Genomic DNA, 24,328 nt, shown 5'->3' on the forward strand with positions numbered 1-24,328 from the left:
CACAAATACGTTTCTACACAGATGATTCAATAGTGTGCAGGGTGTACAATATTACAAGAAAGTTATTATAGTCAACAGACCTATAGGGAAAAAAATATTCCAGTTGCACCTAGTGCACCTTTTATGAACATTTTTGTGTGTATACATATAAACATACCAGGTTTGAGTTCAGTTAATTGCAAGCGATAGTTATAGTATTCTTCAGTACTGTGAATACCATTTAAAATATGCAGCAATGACACCAACAAATGTATAAACTCAGCTTGTCCCCCTTTAATTTTTATTTCCATTTGTTGATATTGTAATATTAAGAGTTGGCCTTTCTCCATGTGTCGCACAGTGAGAGTGTTGTTTTACACAGCTTCTTCAGAGGTTTATAGTACTCTCAGACAGGGAATTAAGCCTTCAGTTTACTAAGATAAGACACACACTAAAACTATTGTCACAACATGTTGACATAACAGTGATAAGCTATTGAATGGATGTTGGTTTAATTATAGTCTCAGTAGGGAGGTGTCACAGAGTTTTATTGACAGAGTTCCATAAACTTTAACAGTGAAATGTTTTGGGACTTCCAATGTTTACACTATCTTGATCACAGGGTGATTAGAATCACACAACAGAAGAACCATGATCATCCACTTGTGTAATCTACCACATTGAAGAACAATAGATTTAGTTTGCATCTATCTTTAATAGTAAACTGAAGGCTAAATTACCAGAGTCGTATTAGATTGGATACTAGACAGGAAAACTATGGCTGACAATAAATCTTGATATTGACTCGATCATATTCTGAATATCGTCTGTTAAATCACACCTCTCATGATAGTGTTGTTTGTACTTGGGTTATGGACAGTCTCGTAATGTTGAATATAAAGCTAAAGAAGCAAAATTCTTTCCTTTAGGTCATGGTCAGCGCTAAACAAACGTGCAATATTGTGATTGCTAATAGTCTACTAATCGCCTGTACATGTTTCATCATCCCACTTGCTGTAAACTAGACTCATTCACAGTCCACTGGTTTATCTACATTGTCATGGCACCTGAAACATTATATGTTAATCGTGACATTTGTTTCTATGGCAATTTCAATCATTCACTTCGAACTTGAACAATTAGTAGTTTCAGTTTCTGTGGTAACTTCCATAATTCACTTTGAACTTGAACAATTAGTGGCTTCTGTTTCCATGGCTACTTCCATCACTTTGAACTTGAACAATTAGTATCACTTTCTGTGGCAAATTCAATCATTCACTTTGAACTTGAACAATTAGCAGTTTCACTTTCTATGGCAAATTCAATTATTCACTTTGAACTTGAACAATTAGTAGTTTCCGTTTCTGTGGCAACTTCCATAATTCACTTGAACTTGAACAATAAGTGGCTTCTGTTTCCATGGCTACTTCCATCACTTTGAACTTGAACAATTATCTTGCGTTTCCATGGCATCAACTCCAAGGTATTTGTTGGTCAGAAAGCTGTATTTTTGTTGGTTTAGTATACTTTGATAGACGTGAATAGGTAAGATTTCACCCGGACACCTAGTAAAGACAGATATTAACAATGTTATACCAATGTTTGAAGTTTGTGGCCACTTGTGATGTCATCACCAGAAGTATTCCCATAAACCCTTGCAGGAAATAGCCAACTTAAGTGGCCAAACAAATGCAAAGTGCAGTAGGGTTTCTTTACAATATTTCAAAGTTGATTACATTATCAAGATGCTATTTTATCACCCCAAATCATATGCAAGTTGATAGCAGAAATCAATGCTAGTGTATTACAGTGTGTTGGTAATCCTTGTGTGCCAGTATGTCATAGGACATCACCCCCTGTGTTGGTAATCCTTGTGTGCCAGTATGTCATAGGACAACACCCCCTGTGTTGGTAATCCTTGTGTGCCAGTATGTCATAGAACAACACCCCCTGTGTTGGTAATCCTTGTATGCCAGTATGTCATAGGACAACACCCCCTGGAAATAGAAGTAGTAGAACTCTCACCTGTTATCAGTTCTGTTACCATGGGCAATGGCTAAAGAATCTCTCATCAGATCATTCATAAACTCTAACATTGCCTGTATAAGAAACACAAAGAATTTAGAGTTTCCCAAAGCTTTTGTGTAGAGAATTGGGCACCCAAACACCCCCCCCCCCCCCCACACACACACATACACGCACACATTGCCAATCATTTTGGAGGGCTCGGTACTTTTTCAAAAACTATGTCCTAATGAATCTGTCCTAATGAATTAACTCTTTGATAATAGTCTCAATGTTTACACTTGGATTGAAGGTAAATTTGTATTTCTAAATACCGTTGCCAATTGTAAATGACCAATTCCATGAACTTTTTTGCAGTGCTAAATAATGTGCACTAAGTAATCCTACACAAAAACTCAAGTTTGCCGATGAAGTGAGAATTCGTGGCCGCCATCTTGGCTTTTGGCAAGTCACCTTACTCTTCCGCCTTCCTTCGTCCCAGGTCGCCTGCTATAAACTATGACAATTAGTCATTCGGGAACAAAACGTTTTGAAATATCCGCAGGCGTTTTGTCTACCGAACACGCCCCTGATTTAGTGTCGTCTAGCGTTAAGATAGTATAGCGCCCCCAACGTCACAACATGGTACTTACTGTTAGCAACATTTCCTCCATAATTGGTGCATGTGTATCCTTGGTGATTTCAAGTGGAGGCAACTTCACCCCAATCTCCATGGAAACAAAAAACAGTATTGTCATTAAAAACGCTTTTTTGTCAGGAACACAGGTAAATGACTTTTTTTGCTGCACAAAGTCATAAGTAGACATTTTTAAGACTAGTAAATTTTGTCATTTAAAATTTTCAACTACTTCTAAAAGGAGACACTTTATATTAGTCACTACTTATTTCTGCCTTTTTGTTTTCCAAACTCAGCAAAAAATTAATCTTTGATAGAAATCTCTAGGTTTACAGAAATGTTTAGGTCAAAATATGTATAGTATAATGGCAATACTATATGATGTCAAAGGTTCAGAGTTCATCTTACCTCTTGACATGTATTCTGTATGAACTCAGAATGCACAGTTGATGGTAAATACATCTGTATAGTATCACTTCTTTCAGTGACTTCTTTTTTGACAAAGACTTTGTCACCTGTGATGTTGACAACATCAAGTTCAAGTTCATCGTCTGTGTCACCAGTCTGTAGTTCAGATTTTACTCGATCTACTTCATCCACCACACTTTTAGGAGTTGACAACGATGACTTGGCAATCAACCCTAGTAAATAAGAACATCAAATAAAAACAGTTGTCAACGATAAATCGGCAATCAACCCTTATATATAAAGACATCAAATTAAAACTGATAGTGTAAAGACTTGTCAGTAACAAGAATTTTATTCAAAAACAACAACAGTAAAAGAAGTTTTAGTACATTTATTCAAGTGCAACTTTGACTTTTTTGAACTTTCTAAGTTTAGTTTTCCATTTTGTAATCTTTCACATTGCCTCATCTCTTCATGTTTGACCAAGTAAACAGATAAAGCGAACAAGATATCTGTTTACTTGGTCTCTTCATGTTTGTTCTCTTGCGAAAACATTATAGATTCTGTGATCATATGTTTTAGGCACTAGACTTATCTTAGCGGAATACATAAAAAAACTTTTTCCATGGAAATAAGTCCTGCTTACATACTTTACAAGTTGTCATATTTCTATATTCAGTTGTTGTGAAAAATGTCACTAACAGTTGCACTGAATATGGTGGACAGACCAGATAAGTTATTTACAAGTAATGTCTGTGTTCCTCTTGCACTGTCCCAAAATGTGCCAAGAAAGACCTAAATTTGCCATTCCATCACAATTTTTCAAGTGCCAAAATAATAATAATCGGTTTATTTACTCCAAATAAATATAACAGTGGGTCGGGTAAATAGGGAGTCAGGATATAGCTTACAGCTAGTCTGGGACTGTCCACTCACATATCTATATCCAGAAATTCACAGCAAGGTACTCAATATGACTCAAAATATATAATGTATTATGTACACATGATGGAAATTACAAATATACAGTTGATCAGTTATACTGTGTCAGTAGATGTTACTTGAATACATTTACTCACCATCTTCATTCAGCCAAGTCATTTTACATTCATGATTCTCAATGTCTTCCTCCTCCTCCTCCTCCATCTCTTCCTCCCCCTCCCCCTCACTCTCTTCATCATCCTCATCATTATCATCATCATCTTCTTCTTCCCCCTCCTCCTCATCTTCCTCTTTGTCATCTTGCTCTTCTGTATCTTCAACTTCCTTCTTGATTTCCTTTGTCTGTGTTCTCTCACTTTCTATCATTTCAACATCTTCACTTTTGACATCCCCACACACTTCACATATACTGAAGACTGGTTAAATATTAAATATAATTAATATTAAGGTAGATCATTGGGGACAAATTTCTCTGAAAATCAAAATCTCTCCAAACATTGCCAAATGATATCTTGTTCCTGATTCTTTTCAAATAATAAAAAAAAAATTGGGGTTTCACAGTCTTGTTTTCAAGGAAATCATCAATCTGGTATTTCCCCCATTGAGTTGACACAGTATTCGGTGGCCATATTGGATTCTGCAATGGCTTAATTTTGATAACATTTTGATGTCTATTTCAAAAATTTGTATGGTAACCTCAGATTTTTTTACTGAAAAAACACCCTGCACACCTGACACACCTCACATAAACTGTGGACTGAACACTTAATAACTTACCATAATCTGGTATAGTAAATCCATGTTTACGACACCACACCACAATCTGTTTAGTACTCCATAAATCACTTAGATTCCATTTGTTTGACATCTTGACAATTTCATGTAATGTTTTCCTAACTCTAGTTGCTCTCTGCCACTCTGCAGCTCTTTGTTTTCCTATTGCCCATGCCTGGTACTGCTCTACTGTAGTGGCACAGAATGGTGCTTCATGTATAACTAAATATTGGATAAATAGGGTTATGAAGATTAGCGACAATGGCACAGTAGCACAACTGAAATAACTTAAGCAGTGTTTTATTGCTAAGGGTGGGGACCTTCAGCAACAGAAAGGAGAAAGGGGTAAAAGTTGCATATAATCAACTATTATTTTTTCGGGTACTCCATTAAATTGACTATGAAAAACCCAGTTCGATTTTATCATAGACGTTGGAGAGAGATGAATGAATATTCATGACTCATAAGTTCTTTTTCACTTTAGTGTAAAACATCTCATGAATATTCATTGTTCAACCATGAATAATTATTTCTGCTGACTCCCATGATGCATTAGCCCACAGCAAAGATACCCTATAAAGGCACAAGATCAACTTGATGTTTCTCTGGAATCACAAGTAATTGTAGGTGATGTAAAATCATGAAATGACTCCTTAGAACCCATAGTTTATGAAAATGTCTCTACTTCCTGGAGTGGTGTTTCCCTTTAAACAGTATGAATACAACCTCTTACCTCTGTCTTTCTTGACTAGTGGATTTCTTTTGACTAACGCATGTACGATATCTTCAATACTATCTATATTGTTAAGACTGTAATAAAACAATTCATTAGTTTAGAAAGTGAACCAATGGACTCTTAACGTAGAATGCACCTCAGAAACTTTAATCATTTGGCACCCATATTTAATTTTTGAAATGGCATCATTTTAACTTCTATTTCAAAAATGGGTGTGTAACATCTGATTTTTTTTCTTGATTTTAACTGAGCATGAGTTAGTTTTATTGTACAAAGTACCAGCAAAAGTTTAAAACATTAAAATTTCCGAGTCCTACAAATTCACATGGTGACCTATCCAAAATAGCATATATGATCTCTTTCAACTTTTAGCATTAAAGAATAAGTGAATGTACAAGTACTGATCATTAGTGTGTCCTCTAAGCCAATTTGATGTATCACTGACACACAATTTCTTGTGACGTGCACCAAAATTTGGTGTTCCTCTATCTCTTACTATGTGGTGACTCACAAGAAATCCCAGTTTCTATCATACTGATCCACAACAACAAAATTTGGCTATCACTAGAGGGCACACTGCTGACCATGATTATCTACTAAACTAAATCACCGTGGAAACCAACGGTATAATTGGTGCGATACATTCAGATTGAACATTCAAGTTTCAGACATTAATTAGAAAGACAATTCAGACAAAACAAAAATTGTAAACATACTTAATTGTTTTACTTGTTGCTAGGCAACCCTCCTGGATTCTTCTCTCTGTCACATTGATAGGTAATCTTGGACCAATGATGGTAGTTACAGGTTTGGTTACCTTGGCAACAATTTGAGGATGAGGTGAAACCAAGGTAAGCTTGGAAGTTCCTGGCTTGACAACGGTTGTCAAGGAAGAGAGTGGTTTTAATAATGATACTGATTTTGTGATTTTGATTGTCTCTTGAATTCCAGGTTTGTCATCTTTACTTGGATTTACTTGGATTTCTGGCATCACAGATTTTGTAACACCAGTTTTGATTGGTGCATGTGTTGCTGGCTGTGTAACAAGTAATTTGGTTGGCTGTACCGGTTTGCTGCCAGGCTGAGTTAGAATTGTCCTTGTAGAGGTACTGGGCATGCTCAGTATACTTTGCTGTGATGTAATTGTTGTAGCAGTACTGGGCATGCTCAGTATACTTTGTTGTGAGGTAATGGTTGCCGTGGTACTGGGCATGCTCCGTACACTTTGTTGTGATGTCATAGTAGTTGATGGTCTGATAGTTTGTAACTGACTACCTGCTGGTATTTGTATTGCAGTTTTCATTAAACTTGTTGCAGGTTGAGTTCCGATCACAGGAACTGCTGTCATACTTGCTGGTACTGTTGCAGCTGGCGTTAACTGTACTGTTGTCTTGGTAACGGTTGGCGGAGTGCCGAGTACTGGAACTGCTGTCATACCGGCAGGCACTGCTGAAGCTGGTGTCAGCTGGACCGTTGTCTTGGTAACAGCTGATGATGAGGTGTTAGCAGCTCTATGTGTTGTTGTATGTGCTGTAGTTGAAGTTTGTTGCTTAGACACTGGAACAGTTTGCTGGATTTGAACAATGCTTCCTGGTTGAATTCCCGGAATATTAGCTCCTTGAGGAATCAATATAACATTTCCAGGTGGGATTGGGAAGGCTCCTCTGACCTGTACAGTTTGACCTTTCGCCTGTGGGGTTTGAACTCTGACCTGTGGAGTCTGAACTTTAGCCTGCTGTGTAGTAACTCTCTGGATTCCTGTAGTGACTTTTCCAGCAGTCAGTTGACTTGGGGTTGTCACTCTCTGCATTGTTGTCGTGGTTCCACGAGGTCGGACACTCTGCGTTGTTATTGGCTGTGCTACTGGAGCTACTAATCGTTGTCCAGTAGCTTGCACCAATGCCTGATGCGGTATCAAAATCATTTTACCTTGTAGATTAGGATCGGTTGACTTGGCTGCTATAAAATATTGAGTTCCCATAGCAACACCTGGAGCTGTCATGGTAACACCAGCTGGCATTGCAATAGCTGTTGGCATGGCCACTGGTGTTTGTCCTTGAGGTCTAGGAGCTGTTGTGACAACTGAAGATTGTGTTTTAATAGTGGACAGTGATGGAGCTGGTAATCTTGTTGCCATGGTAACAGTAGGTCTGGGTGTCTGCACAGCAGGTGTGATTTTTGCAATGCTAGTATTCTGGGATGGTACTTGGGGAATGATAATTTCAGTTTTGATACCAGGATTCAAACTACTGCTAACTTGTTGATCTGACATCTCAACTTTCCCTTGGTTAATTCGGACTTTGGTTGTCATGACACCACCTGTTGCTGTAGAAACTGACACATTGCCTGGTGACTGAGATGGTGTTTGCGAGGACAACATTACAAAACTTCCGCTGGAAGTTGCCTGTCTCTGTTGTGTTGATTTCTGTACCTGTATGACTTTGCTAGTAGTGGAACTCGACGTAGTTGCTACGCTTGATGTATTCGTTACGTTAGTCTTCGCGCTACCAATGGGTGCCAGTGGAGGCATAGAGAGTGTTCCTGTTGCTGTGGAAACAGCTGCAGTTGTTCCCTTGACAACAACCTTTGACCCATTCTGTGTTTGCTGACTCTGTGTATCTGTAGATGGTTGCAGTTTAGTTGAGACTTGTGTTTTTACCTTTGGTATACATAGTTGTTGTGCTGCAGTAATACGCTCTGCAAGCTGTACTGCAGTTGGTGGTTTAGCTGTATTTTCAATTGTTGAATCTTGTACTGTGAATTCAGAACTAGTTTGGGAATCTTGAGACTGTGAATGACATGTTCCAATGTCCTCTTCACTCATCTCCATCTTGTCAATTTGTGATGTCATTGGTTTTGTAAGTGTGGTCCCTCTTTCCTCCACTGAATATCTGTCTAATTCTACATCAACAACCTACAGGAGCAACCAGATCAATGAGTCACTAAAATTAAACCTATAAGTTGTGTTAATAGCAGGAGTGCCAACTCTTGGAGTAGTATGACCTGGACATTGGTGATGCCATGTTGTTTGAGGACATAGTCAATCACAATACATGCCCATATCATTCAATAGACACTGGGTAACAAAGTCAATGCCCTCCAGGGGACAGTGGGTAGCAAAGTCAATGCCCTTCAGGGGACAGTGTGTAGCAAAGTTAATGCCCTTCCGGGGAGAGTGGGTAGCGCAAGTAAACTCACTTATGGGGACAGTGGGTAGCAAAGTCAATGCCCTTCGGGGGCCAGTAGGTAGCAAAGTCAATGCCCTTCAGGGGACAGTGGGTAGCAAAGTCAATGCCCTTCCGGGGACAGTGGGTAGCAAAGTCAATGCCCTTCGGGGGAGAGTGGGTAGCGCAAGTAAACTCACTTATGGGGACAGTGGGTAGCAAAGTCAATGCCCTTCGGGGGAGAGTGGGTAGCGCAAGTAAACTCACTTATGGGGACAGTGGGTAGCAAAGTTAATGCCCTACAGGGGACAGTGGGTAGTGCACGTCAACTCACTTCAGGGAACAGTATACCAAAGATCACATTTAGCTTGACTGTGAGATGAGCTGCACATACTAATCTTGTTTACAATACATGTACTTTATAAATATTATTTGAGAATACTTACAGTTTCAGCTCCTAGTGTCTGAAGTCCAGTATATGTTCTATCAAGCTATAAACACAATGTATAAAAGATTGGTGTTAGCGAACAGCGCCCTCACAGTCTATACATGTACGATTGGGTGAGAATTAATATTTATGGACTTTGGGTTCATACATAGTAATGAAAATTTCTACTCACAGAGTCAAAACAATTGTCTATTTCTTTTGTATTCATTTTGTATATTTGTATCATATGTTTCTTTGAAAGTGTAGCTTATTTTTGTTATCTGGTGAAATAAATTTCATTCATTCATTCATTCAAAATCTCAGAAAAAAAATCAAAAATTTTCGCCGAAATCACATCAGCGCCATACACATCGTCAAGAAAATCCATGTCTGGGCTGTAAAGCTGAGCATAAAATACCACATACCTTCAAGTTATGAATAATGTCCACTTTTTTATTCCTCTGATCAACAAAATGGAGTTGTACTCGTACTGGGAATTCTCCCCAACCTCTACGAGTCAGATGAAATGGTGGTTCACTGAAAAAAATACAATGTTAATGAAAGTATTATAACACATCAAACTATGTAAGTATTGGTCCTTTAAGACTGCATTAGTGGCAACTAGAACATTTCCTTAAAACACTTTTGTTAGATATCATGAGTAACTTGTCAATAGTTTACACCATGAGGTGAACTGAATCAGCTGTGAGTAAATGTATTGTGTAGTGTGGTGAAATAAATCCAATCAAAATCGAATTTCTGGTCCATACCCTAAAATCAGTGCCGTCAATGTGATCATGATTTCAAACTATTTATAGATAAACTTGACCTCTAACTTACATGTACAATGTCTGATTAGTATTTTAATAATTTTCAGCGAATATTTTGTTGGTTGTTTGATCAAAATAATAATACTGCTAGTGAAGCTTTAACGGTTGTCGTGAAATTACAACACTTACTAAGTCATCAGGTCTGTAACTATGGAAACTAAACACCTACATCTTTTGTGCAACTTCAACTAAGTCAATAGGTCTGTAACTATGGAAACTAAACACTTACCTAACTTCAACTAAGTCACTAGGTCTGTAACTATGGAAACTAACCACTTATCTAACTTCGTCTAAGTCACTAGGTCTGTAACTATGGAAACTAAACACTTACCTAACTTCAACTAAGTCATTAGGTCTGTAACTTGGATGCAGAAAAAACCAGACTTTCTTGACAAAATGGTCAATACGTGGTTCCTGAAGTGAAAAAATAATGGAAATATTGAGCAAGATATCAGTGACCTTTGAACTCTGACCTTGAAAGCTGGCAGCCTGTAATGAGCAATACAAGAATACTGGGTATATCCTGCCGGTGATCAGTTCTTATTTGTGATGTATGTGAACATTTCATCTGAGCAAACAAAATGTTACCCACAGGTAATGTAACTTTTAGCTATGTTAAAAAAATTGACTTGTACTCCTACCTCTAGAGGGCCTCGTACATAAACCATCCACTTGTGGGTAGACGGATCATTTTCTTCTCTTTTATCAGGTGCTATGTACCTAGGATGTCAATAAACAACCAATCAGAACGTTTGTATCTGAGATATGACATAATACAACCAATCAGAAGCTATATACAGTTTGTAGCTGTCAAAGAAGCAACCAATCATGTGATACGTACTTAGGTGTCAAATAAAGTAATCTATCAGGTGTTCTGTGTCTTACATATCAAATAAATTAGCCAATCAAGTGCTATATATGTTGGATATCAAAAAAAAGCAACCAATCAGGTGCTATGTACCTTACATATCAAATAAAACAACCAATCAGGTGTTGTGTACCTTACATATCAAATAAAGTAGCCAATCAGGTGATATGTACTTTACATATCAAATAAAGCAACCAACCAGGTGTCATCTACCTCAGGTGTCATAAAAACAACCAATGAAATTTCTTACCTATAATCTAATCACACACACACACACACACACACACACACACACACACACACACACACACACACACACACACACACACACACATACATGTATCAATACTCCTACTCTCAACAACTGTATCAGTACTTACTTTGAAATATTACCCACTACTATTCTCTTCTTCACATGAAATCTAGACGTTCCATCTCCTGACAACTCGGGTAGATTCACTATAGGTGGTGTTGAAATACCAAAAGTATCCTGGAAAAATAACAAATAATTTATTCATTTAACAAATTAATTTCTGATGACCAAAAATATTCCCAGTCTTGGTAAATCAAACAATCAAATGCAAGATATTTATTTATTAAAGATCAAATTATATCTTAATTAATTCTTGTGATGATGCTCATTAAAATGACTGTCGTTTCTGTAGTTCAACTGACAACTCTCATCCACTGTTCATACTGCCACCTAGTGGTGACAGATAACTATTTTGACGGCTGTTATCTCGTTGCGCCTGACTAAACTGATATCAACTGTTCATACTGCCACCTAGTGGTGAAAGATAACTACTTTAATCAAGGGACATTCCTTACATGTCCTTGGTTACGAGGACCTTTAGCACCAGATGGTTTAGTTTCTATGGCAACAGAGGTCTCCATCTGAATCTCTGCTTTCTCCTCTTGTTGTTCTTCACTAGTTGTCATGATTTCAGTTTCCATAGGAACAGAATGTGATGATGATTGTCCAAGTACTTTCTTGACTGCTGGGTGTAGTCCAGATTTCTCACTGATAGTTGGCTGCGTCTATGAAATGGGACAAAATGTCAAACTTTTAGTAATGAAGGAGAAGTTAGGGCAGTGGTTCTGCGTGTGTCAAAGTCTGTGTATTTTATCATAAAGGATTTGAATGGGTAGAAGTTGGGAATCTGAGCTGCAAACCCTCATACACCCCCCACCCCACCCCCACCCCACCCCACTCCGTGTTGGTATATGCCTCATGCAATCACTTCTTTACTTTGAATAATTTTCCATCATGACAAAAGAGTATCCCTGCTATCTCCAATCATTTGTTACATGTTTGGCTGTTCGTGATATCTTACCTCACCATCAGAGGGTTGTCCTGGCATCCCATAATATGTGGCTACAACACAGGCTCTAAGGCGATCTAACATAGACCGAACTTGGTGAATACGCTGGTAGGAATAAAAGAGTGACAAGTTCAATATTACATGATCAAGACTATAGGCTTGGGGGAAAACACATACCCAAACGATACCATATTTTACTTACAATACAATGTAGTACATATTTCACCAACAAACTAGGGTAGGTCGAGTTACCGGAAACACATCATTTTTATTTGACCTTAGTAAAGGTATATATTTATTTCAGACATGTTCGTATCTTAATAATTGTTCCGATTACAATTACGATTCAAGACATGATTTTTTGAAAATGACAAATCTTCCAGAAAAGTTGTTGAAACATTCTACTTTACCTGGTCAATGACTTCGATCTCTTTTTCCTTGTTTTTCATTTCAATACTAAATTGATGTCGGATAATTGATTCTATTTTCTTGACAGTCACTTCCTTGGCTGTAAAGTAAATCAAATAAAAAAACAAAACGAATTTGATAGCTAGTCTTTGAGTTTGTGGATGTAGGATGTCCCTAAATGACTAATTTGATGTCCAGTCAGTAGGAATTTTGTAATGGCCTCCAGTTGCCAGCCTCCTATGTATACCCATAGACATTAGAGAGGGATCAGTGGAACAGAACCTTGTAATGGCTTCATGTCACCCCGACATACACTGTATATCCAATCAGTGAGAACCTCATAATGGCTTCATGTCACCCCTACATACAAGTTGTATATCCAATCAGAGGGAACTTTGTAAAAGCTTCATGTCACCCCTACATACATTGTATATCCAATCATTGGGACCCTTTTAACATCTTCATGTCACCCCTACCCATATCCAATCATTGGGACCCTTTTAACATCTTCATGTCACCCCTACCCAGGTCCAATCATTGGGAACCCTGTATCAGCTTCCAGGTGCCCTCTATGTACGTCTGCTGACATTGATTTTAAGTTAGTCATCCATCATATGTCATGGGACACAGTACTGTGCAGAATGATTCACTACCTACAATGATTTGGTTCATGAGTCACCCTCTCTCTCTCTGTGTGAATAAATCAATCACCTGTACACACTACTAACACACTTTACTCATTCATTAACATTTCATCAATGATTGTTTTGTCAAATCGAAAACTGGAAACAAGTACAATGGATGAGCGAGAATGAATGTTCATGGACTCTAGGTTCAAAGTTACAAATGAAAATTTCTACTCACAGAGTCAAACATTTTTTTAACATGATTCCAAAATTTTCACTGATGTCTCATAATTCACTTGTAATACACCCTGACAATGCTGATGAGACGACAGTGAACATTTGGGATTTACTTCTAACAATTTGTGACTCTGTGAGAAGAAATTTTCATTTGTTAAAATGTAGGTGCAGTATTCACTCATTTTTGACTATCTATGTCGCTTGCAGAGGACTAAATATTTTATATATGGACAGCATCACCTTTCATCTCTAAATGTAATTACTATAACTTGACATTACATTCCGTTCTAAGTATCACTGACTTTTTCTTTAATGTATTTTTTGGGTGCTGGAAATTGCTCCCAATGATTTTCGTTTTTAAGCAGACATACATACACACATATCAATGCAATTACACATTTCTATAGAACTCCATTCAAGTTTGGGACAACGTGACAGTGCTATGTTGCACACTCCATATCACATCGCTGTGAAACTATCAAGGCTTTCCCAGTCAGTTCAAAGTCTATCTCGGAGTCACCAATGCCTGGCAAACATAGCATCTGTGGGCTCTGTGTGAGTAATTGTCTGTGACTGCGTAAGTCATTACTCAGGAGTACCCCCCCCCCCCCCTAAATTTGCACTCAGGTTGTGAGTCGGCTGAGTGATGCAGCCTAATAACCAAGTCTGTAGAACACTCATCTTTAGGTCACAGAAAAATCCCCTGTCTCCAGTGGGATTTGACCTATGACCTCCAACCACTAATCCTGAGCTCTAACCACTATACCACAGGGAGCCTTAATGTGTCACACATTCCATTCTAAGTATTACCACTATGCCACAGGGAGCCGTAATGTGTCATACACTCCATTCTAAGTATGCTTGGTATATTCCGTCTACAGTCACTCAGCACACTTACTTTCCTATAGTACATTTTACTTCTTTTTTCTTGATTTCTGAAATTTTTTGCTAAATTTTCAGTTTTAAATTTTCAGATAAAACTGTCAATTTATATTTGTATTTCTAGTATTGGGGCTCAATAATTCATATCTATTAGTAAACTTTCATCAAAAATGTTTATTAGAAGAGCAAATTCCAATTGCCTAAATTGGAGTGTTGCAATGATACTAATTAATTACGTATTTTTTTCAAGAAGTTGTCATTTTCTTGGAGTGCTTCTCTCTTTTAGAAAACACTATGACTGTCTGTTACTTACCACCTTCTTCCAGAAATCGTTGTCGTTTTCTTGGAGTGCTACTGTCTTGGTAATCTGGATCTTGATCTTCAGCGCCATGTTTGGTTGCCATGGTGAGACCAAAATATTAAAATTGTCTATAATGCCAATAAAAGTAAAATGAATATCACTGATTGTAACTTTGTAAGCAAAGTGAAGTGTAGTAGGTATGGCTGTATGTATGTATGTATGTATGTATGTATGTATGTATGTATGTATGTATGTATGTATGTATGTATGTATGTATGTATGTATGTATGTATGTATGTATGTATGTATGTATGTATGTATGTATGTATGTATGTATGTATGTATGTATGTATGTATGTATGTATGTATGTATGTATGTATGTATGTATGTATGTATGTATGTATGTATGTATGTATGTACGTACGTATCTATCTAATCTATCTATAAATCTATCTATCTATCTATCTATCTATCTATGGAAATAAAATGTGTAGATAAAATCTATACCCAGACTAGCTTCAGTTTTAGTACAAAATCATTTATTTTCTCTCGATACTTCTTTAGACCAAAGGAAGGAGGTTAAATATAGGCCCACCAACAACTGTTCTGTACAAATGTACATTTATAATTGCCTCAAGATTTGCAATAGTGTTTCAGTGCCAAATTAAAAACCTTTCATCGACTAATCATTTATATGTTTATATTTGTGTACTATTCATTGTCAAAAAATGTTGTCAGAACTTGTTTAATTGTAAAAAATATATATATTAATAATATTACTGTTTTGCTTTTCATTTTCCTGATTCCTTGGATTTCGATGTTATTCATGTTTGGGGCAACTTGTTTGTCTGTTTGTATATATTTACTCAAGGGATTCATTACCAATAAACACAGTCTCTTGTGAGTTAATATCAAGGATGGCTATAATACAAATATTAGGTATCCATGGATATTAAAAAAATATTGTCACTGGTGTCTGCATCGGAAAAGAACACTTTTCAAATCCTGAAAACTGTGACAATATTTTTTTTTAATATTCATAAGTAGTATTTTGTACTATGACCATCCTTGAATAGAATATTAGCTCACTTGTGACTGTGTCGATATACCATGGATGCGGGAAGCAAGACCAACGTTTATATGTCCTGTGTTTGCAGATAGTCACAGTAAATGAACATTAGTTAGTTGTGTCTCGATTCAAAGTCAAAATACAGCCCAACTCCATCTGCACACGAGACAATATTTACCATACACATATAACTGACTGTGTGGGCCATTATGATGGTAAGCTACTTAACATTTCACATTTATCACTTCCTCGAAATTTCTGAGTTATTACTTTAGATTCAAAGGGGGGGGAGGTATTAAAGATAATAGCCCGTCTCACACAACCGCTTTGGCCTTGAACAACTACGTTCACTTCCTACTTCTAACACGTACTCATTACGATTTACAATATGTGTTTGCGGATACGAAACCACTTTCTACCGGATTCTTGGTGACTCATCGTCGGTCTGCGCAGAGGGGACACTATTTTCATATCTCACAGAGCACGCCACACACTGGCAATCGTCTGTGACAGTGTCAGCTCATGGAAGTACGTACACGTATCACTCATTTCCACTGGCTTCCAGTCAGCTGCAGCAGTTATATCGGTCACCATATTCTGTTTATATTTCGAGAATACAAGCAATGCACACCATGCAAAACAAATGTTTAATACACCTACCACCTGCTTGGATAAGATACACTGAAACATCGACAGAGGGCCTGAAATTCGGAACTATCTATATCTCGTTCCTTGTGCAAACGATGTTGGCACCTGTATGGAAGTCGCCATATTGACTAGAAAGACTCCCTAACTTCGCTGATGTTAGCGTTAGCGCAGAATAAGATCACGTATCAAATGTGCAATGAATGCCGCGTATTCAAAAAGCAACTCATAGAGTCATACACACAATTAGTTTGAACATAGACCCACGTATGGTTTGAAGGTGCTATATCAATATATATGTACCTAGTACCACAGGGGCGTGTAATATTGCATAGATTGTTGTTTTCCAGGTCTACAGACTAAATATAACAACCTTTTGAATATATATTCCTACCTGTATAGGGAAAGAGAGAAGGGAAGACACGATTGTCGACCCTGTATGAACTCCTCTGTACGTCTAGCTATTTTGAATAACCCGCTCGTTGCCGATTGGCTGCTCGAACTACGCCTACGTAAAAAAGACCCCCTAGCTTACCTGAAGATTAGACGCATAGCTACAGTAAGGAATGACTTCCGCGTTCGAAACAAAAAGGGATTGTTTCATCAAATTTACCGTATTTCGACCCAAAACGTATTCATGGTTTATACAAATCTTTTTGGCGATTTATGGTGGACCGAGTCAGCCTAAATATATTTTCTCTCTCTGGAAACGAAATGTCTACGGAAGCGTATTAGTGCCAAGTTGTAAGGAAAAAAATAAAATTTCAAGTAAAATCTCGTAATACGAGATTTCAATTCTCGTAATTACGACTTTTTTCTCGTAATTACGAGTTTTCAATTATCGTAATTACGAGTTTTCAATTCTCGTAATTACGACTTTTCGATTCTCGTAATTACGACTTTTTTCTCGTAATTACGATTCTCGTAATTACGACTTTTCTATTCTCGTATTTACGAGAATCGTATAGCGTAAAGACATTTTGATTCTCGTAATTACGAAGCAATTCTCCGGTAAGTTGATATCTAACTGGGAAAATCACACTGCCATTTTAAGTATATAAGCAACAGCTGAGTTCTCAACAACACCCGATCATCGGGTAGTAAGTACATTTAAGGTGAACTGAACACTCTAATATAAGTCCAGTGAAATTACATAACACCTATAGGTTAAAAAAAGAAATGGCAATGAAATAACGTGTTCACATATGTACACACATGTACTGGATGCAACAAGAAGTTAGTAGGTTCACTGCAATGTTTAAACAGGCAATCTGTCAATGAACTTAGCCAAATAATAAACACAAAACAAGAATTCCAGAAGAACAACAAGAATTCTTCATCAGCAAAGAATTTGTTCAAATAATGGAGTCCAATATTAAACATATAGATGTTCTTCTGAAATTCGGACACAACTCCAACTTATATCCAATGATGAAGATGTAGGGAAACTGTCCAATACAAGACAGGATTACGACTGATGAAGGACCTAACGGCCGGTCCGAAACGTCTTAAAAGAAGGATCAATAAAGTTTCTATCTGGGGAGTCTCGCCAATGTCTTCCTACTAACACCCTGATATACCAGGGTCAATAACCTCGACAAACCGGTCACTTGGCTAACTGACCCTCATCAAACCAATATTATTATACCATACCAAATACATATATTCAAGTATTTATCAACCGTGGAAAAGGTCTCCACACATTTTCAAACTTGATCGAACGACCTACGGTGCCACGTTATTGAATTTTAAATTTCAAAACCGTATAAATCTGATTTACCTTAATGAAGAAAATTCTAAACTAAAGTTGTGAATTTTACCAAATATCAGATGGTAAATACTATTTTCTTCAATTTCAAATCCATTATTGATTCATTTTGCCGACATATAATGAAAGAATATTCTTCGCTGTTTTAATGCACTCGATTTTTTTTTAAAGAAACGAAAAACGCAATCAAATCATACAAACCGTTTACCGTGTCAAACACTCTATAGTGCATCTGCTTAGTACATCAAAATCATAAGATTCAAGGCGTGTCTGAACAATTCAAAAATTCAAAAATAACAAACAATAAAAAATCATAATTTCAAAAAGTCGTAAATACGAGAATAGAAAAGTCGTAATTACGAGAATCAAAAAGTCGTAATTACGAGAATCGAAAAGTCGTAATTACGAGAATCGAAAAGTCGTAATTACGAGAATCGAAAAGTCGTAATTACGAGAATCGAAAAGTCGTAATTACGAGAAAAAAGTCGTAATTACGAGAAAAAAGTCGTAATTACGAGAATTGAAATCTCGTAATTACGAGATTTTAAATTTTATTTTTTTCCTTACAACTTGGCACTAATACGCTTCCATAAGTGTCAGATTCACAGTCACATGTGAGCTAATATTCCATTCCACCATTTCCAGGATGGTGATATTCTAGTCTAATATGGCTGTCGACAATAAGACCTTCAAATCCCCCGGAAGCATCACTACTTTATGGGCCACCAAAAATGAAATTAATTTCAGTATACACAGATTCACAGTTTGACATAGTAAAAATGCATTTGTATTGGAAATCGTATAAGTATACTCAACAGGAAGCTGTCGTAAACTTTTCGAGATCCATGGTTCCGGGTTTAGTGATGGCCGTGCTTCTAATTTTGAAATGTAGCGGTAATCTGACGTCATTAGTCAACGCCTCTTTCTTGGCCAATCAGCAGTGAACATTAGACGGCTATGTCATTTGACCTGCCTTTGACATACAGAGGACTTTATACAGCGCCCGCTCATTGTAAAAGGTCTATTTTTATCGTTACAAAAGCATTTTTGCCCCCCAGTGATAGTGTATAAGTTTACTTGGCACATATTCTTCATGCAGGTATGTTTTTGTTGCAAATGTGCATGTTTTATTCAAATTTGAAAGGTTACGAAGAAAGATGACCCGGAAGATGACCACCCTTCTCATATTTATAGTATACGTAGTACTATAGATCGATACATTTGTAGCAGCAAGATTCGTATGATATTTTCCTAAGAAAACGGAAATCTAAGCAATAATACACGCCCCTGTGCCTAGTACCAAACAATATAAACTCGGGGGGGGGGGGGTAGTTGCGTTTATTTTTTTTTATGAGATTCGCATATTTCCAAGTTTTCACCGCAAAACGATAAAAGCGCACAACAAATAACACTACGATTATTGCGAAGGGGGTTGGGTACGGAAAGGATACCCGTGGGGTGGGGGTAGTTGCAATAATTGCAGTGTTATTATCTTATTTTGAGCTTTTATTTCCTCGTTTTGCAGTCAAAAATAGCAAACCAAGATGTGATGAAAAAGCTCACGACAAAATACAACTCATTGCAACTGGGGGTTACTTGTTTTTCTTTTTCGATGGAGGCGATATTGAATATAAAATGATTTGAAAACAGTCCTCAGCCTCACACATTTTCTTAAAATGGAAAATATAATTGTCTAAAGGTTTACTTGAATGGGTAGTAAACAAATACCCAATGATTGTACCCAATGGGCCAATTAGTATATAATATGTTTACAGGGATTGGGCACGAAGTGTCTCACAATATAGTTGTTTTTTTCATGTGAACAGGCTCAAAATAACGGTGTGGCCGCAATACATTGATCTTATATGCAGTGTATCTAAAACACATAGAGTGTACTGTACATTTGAAGTAGCAGGATTCGTGTGATATTTCCCCTATAAAAGTATAATGGCAATCTAAGAAACTCTAAGTTGCACGTACATGTGCCTGCGTATATGTATTTACATTATGATGGACGTAGAGCTTAAAATTAATGACATGCACGCACATGAACATCAAGTTTTCAAGGTACTACACTGTATACATATACAAATAAGTTAACTAGACGTTTCGACACACCGACATGTGTTTGGTTTTATTCTTTACAAAAAAATTACTTTCACCAAATATCGTGAGGAAGAGATTTACTCCCAGACTATGCAAAATGAATAAATAATATAAATTGAGCTTCTATCTGATATTGATGAGTTAACTAGAAGACTTACTTTCATAACGAGTTTTTGATAGCTTACGTCTCAGGCTTATCTGAATCGGTATGAGAAATTTATACGTCCTTCAAAATGAAATTTAAAAAACACCGTGCAGACAGACAGACAGACAGACAGACAGACAGACAGACAGACAGACAGACAGACAGACAGACAGACAGACAGACAGACAGACAGACAGACAGACAGACACACACACACACACACACACACACACACACACACAGGGGAGAGAGAGAGAGAGAGAGAGAGAGAGAGAGAGAGAGAGAGAGAGAGAGAGAGAGAGAGAGAGAGAGAGAGAGAGAGAGAGAGAGAGAGAGAGAGAGAGAGAGAGAGAGAGAGAGAGAGAGAGAGAGAGCGCGCACCATGTCCCTCGGGAGATTTTTTGTCTCAAGTAATCTCTAAATTAATGTTTTGAATTTGTTATTCATTTCAAACTTTGAAGGGACTTGGGAGGTTACAAGTAACTGGGATAAATAAAAAAAAAGTTGACGACACGTTTGCCAAAATGGAAATGAATAACATATTTAAATTCTAAAAAAAAAATCTCCCAAGGGCAGGGGCTGGTACCATGTCTGTACATGAAAGGAAATACAAGTTAACGGCAATGACGTATTTATTGATACCAGTACATGTTAAAATAGACAATGGTATTACAAATTTAATGTTGATCAACTCTAACCTACGTATACGATATATAGACCACAAAGCCTATATTCAACATTTAACCAATGACATATAAACACAGTTGGAAGTGCAGCTAAACATGACGCTAGGGTTTGTTAACACTTGAAAATGTTCGACGTTAACTCTCATTCTCGCAAACCAGAGTTGTTATTTCTTCCGCTACACTCCAGTGGGACGGCTCATTAAGAACGGTAAAAAAGACCGTGGTTTGCGACGTACGACGTCAACCTGTCATGATACAAATGTAGATTTTATGTATTGATATATGTCATAGGGTATATCTATTTACCTTGATTTCATATTCATTGTTTCCACTGATGTTTCTGTTCTGTGCTCCCATATAGTAGTACAGTAACTGTGAACCTGGTAATTTTCACTGAAGACTTATACATTTGTGGCTATTTCGTTTGAAAGCAAAAACAAAGGTCATGAGTATGCCTTCCTACACATGAACACAATGAATGTACCAGTCTAGTAATTAGTCAAAGTAGTCTTTGAGATCTATATAGTTGAAGACTGTCAAATCATAAAATTTTGCAGTGACGTTGGCGAAAATATCTAGTTTTACAGTAAAAGCTAATATGCAAATTGATACATAAATTAATGGACATATGTACTTTCTTTCTTTTAAACTATCATTGTTTTATCGAGAATCAAAACACAATATTTGCCTCGTTGTTATAGTAGTGGTTCCATTATCATGAGAATTTAAAATTGAATCCATAGAAAATGGTATGCCGAGAGCACATTAACCCCCCCCCCACAATAAATAATATATAAATAAATAAATATATAATAAATAAATAAATAATATATATATATATATATATATATATATATATATATATGAATAAATGAATAAACAAAATTTCACAGTAACGTATCTCTTGCATTGATATCAAACTCAGTACAGCAAATGACATTGAAGCACTAAATTTGATTATTTTCCCTAACAGTTTAATATCAACTTGACCTTATTGCGAGGGCTTGGAATACCCCCTGGCACGTTGTTATATATCAACGTGAACTCATCGGCAAGGACTCTCAATTTGTTCCGAGAATGCCGGTTGTTAAATAATAAATCCGATAGTAACATCCAATATTTAGAATACCAGTTGAGTTTATCATAAGCGAGGACTCTCAAGTTTATGCTCTGGTGAGAATGTCGGCTATCAAATGATAATAGTTGGTCGTATTCAAGGTTTACAATGCCAGCTGGGTTTATCATTCGCGAGGAATCGCTATTTGTTTGAGAATACCGGCTATCAAATGACAAACTCAGCAGTAATGTTCAATATTAACTCTGAGAAAACCTGCTGGGTTTAAATGCTTTTAGTACAGAAATATAGACTACGAGTTAGCCGCGAAACGTTGTCGTTTATAATATCACAGGGACATGCAATTGCTTGGATGTGAGGATTCGTACTAGACACGTTCGAACAATGTTACGAATGAATATATTATATGTACACTGACATATGCCTGCTTGATACAATGAAAAAGAATTTAATTTCTTTATATACTGCAATTTGGCAATGGTATTTTATGTATCCCTCCATCCATACATACAAGATGGAGTATAAAGCAGTACGAACATCGTTCATATTCATAATGTTATTCTGTTATCCACGCATACAAACGAGATTATATCCCTATGGTCGTGATTTAGAAAAGTGATAAAGGTTAAGATGCTGGACTGGAGACACTCCTAGATGTGTCAGTGATGACGATCGTCAGACAATGTTAAGATCATCTTGTCTCATAGGCGCCAAAGTATAACAGAGTAGCAAGCTAGCCGGGAGGAATGAACGGTCATGGTTACAGTAGAAATGACTCATGCTCCAAACATTCGAGTCCCCAATTCCATTTACTATCCCCAACGTTATTAAGATTCCACATATTATAAACAGTGCAAAGATCACCCACTCAAGTTTTTACTTCGGCAACTATTCGTCTTCGCTCTTTAGATGCCATGCACTTAGGGGAGAACCATTTGATTTCTGGTCGGTTCCCAATTTTGTAGCATATCGCAACAATTTATTTTTACTTCTGTCTGTTGGAAAAAAATTTCTTCTCAAGCCATTCCGGGATCAAATTTTTTTTTCTCCTTCACCTGCCGACGCGACAATTTCTTTTCCAAAAATCCTCCTCCCCCAGCAAATGGTTCTCCCCTTAAGAGAACTCCGACAGAGCACGGAGATATGCCAGCGCACATTTCTAAATAGAGTTTATTTCGTCTATGGCAAATGATTCGAAGTTGAAAATGAAAACGAAAATTACGATACTACAACCACAGGACACTCAGGCTTAGTTAGTTGTGTTTACGAAAACAAACAAACAAACAAACAAACAAACAAACAAACAAACAAACGAACGAACGAACGATCGAACGAAGGAACGAATGAATGAATGAATGAATAAATAAAAATAAATAAATAAATAAATAAATAAATAAATAAATAAATAAATAATTAAATAAATAAACAACAAAAATTGATATATGTTTGCCTATATGCGAAATGGTCACAATTGTACATACCCCATATGCACAATATTGTGACCATTTCGCATATAGGAAAACATATAGCAATTTTTGTTGATAATGATTTGTAACTACTTTCTTGTTGATGCTTGTCAGTATTCATTTGTTTATTTATTTTAGCCTGAGTACCCTGTGCTACAACTGCAGACACCAGACAGTGCAGTGGACGAACATAACCTGTTACAAACAGCAGGGGTAGGTAACAAATATTAGTCTAGAGCACGATCGATATAGTGACAAGTACAAATATAAAAGTTGCGGGAAAATTCTATATAGTACCTGGTACAAGTCGTTTAGTTACAAGTAAAGTCTATATTGCGACGAGCACAAAATCCTGATTTTCCCACCGTCCATTGCGTATTCAACATGGCGGCAAGTAACATCGACAATCCTGATGGTAAGAATCAGTCGATTTCTACTACTAAAAATCGAAAATACGTATTCCTATAGCGTGCGTTCTGGGAAGAATTGGTTGGAGGAACAACAGGGAAAATTTCATTGATCGATTCCACCGTTTGTGGGAGGAGTTAGCGAAAAACTTTTTCTACCGACGGATGTCCTATTCTAAAACACACGTCCCTATACGAATGCATGTACATACGTATATTGAACCACTGATCTTCTATCAGCGTACTGTGGGGTTTGTTATCTGGCTGGCTGTAAATATTGTATGCTTTACTTTTTACATAGAATTTGCAGGCAACATATGGGTTTGTTATTCTGTCTACACAAAATATAGTACTACTGTCAATATTGTACATGCATTCGTATAGGGACGTGTGTTTAGAATAGGACATCCGTCGG

The 24,328-nt window shown here is 37.0% G+C and overlaps 1 protein-coding gene across 1 annotated transcript; it reads right to left on the reverse strand.

The window, feature by feature from the left end:
• Window positions 1-1,238: 1,238 nt before the first annotated feature.
• Window positions 1,239-16,387, reverse strand: LOC144452859 (YEATS domain-containing protein 2-like). Its single transcript, XM_078144044.1, has 18 exons — window positions 16,276-16,387; window positions 14,558-14,673; window positions 12,502-12,599; window positions 12,104-12,196; window positions 11,598-11,807; window positions 11,150-11,259; window positions 10,543-10,621; window positions 10,233-10,315; window positions 9,497-9,608; window positions 9,091-9,135; window positions 6,197-8,394; window positions 5,478-5,554; window positions 4,748-4,966; window positions 4,108-4,386; window positions 3,029-3,261; window positions 2,637-2,711; window positions 2,005-2,078; window positions 1,239-1,544 (listed from the first exon to the last, which is right to left on the reverse strand). The coding sequence occupies exons 2-18, from the start codon at window positions 14,646-14,648 to the stop codon at window positions 1,412-1,414; spliced, it is 4,209 nt and encodes a 1,402-aa protein (XP_078000170.1). The 5' UTR covers window positions 14,649-14,673; window positions 16,276-16,387; the 3' UTR covers window positions 1,239-1,411.
• Window positions 16,388-24,328: the final 7,941 nt, after the last annotated feature.

The sequence above is a fragment of the Glandiceps talaboti genome, chromosome 23 (genome assembly GCF_964340395.1).
Source record: "Glandiceps talaboti chromosome 23, keGlaTala1.1, whole genome shotgun sequence".
NCBI classification, from domain to species: Eukaryota; Metazoa; Hemichordata; class Enteropneusta; family Spengelidae; genus Glandiceps; species Glandiceps talaboti.

Bases quoted from the DNA above. Each gene is read 5' to 3' on its own strand.
- LOC144452859 (XM_078144044.1), bottom strand. From the start codon at position 14,648: ATGGCAACCAAACATGGCGCTGAAGATCAAGATCCAGATTACCAAGAC. The intron at 12,600-14,557 runs GTAAGTAACAGA...TTTACTTTACAG, and splicing joins ACGATTTCTGGAAGAAGGTG to CCAAGGAAGTGACTGTCAAG. The intron at 11,260-11,597 runs GTAAGGAATGTC...TTATTTTTCCAG, and splicing joins GTCCTCGTAACCAAGGACAT to GATACTTTTGGTATTTCAAC.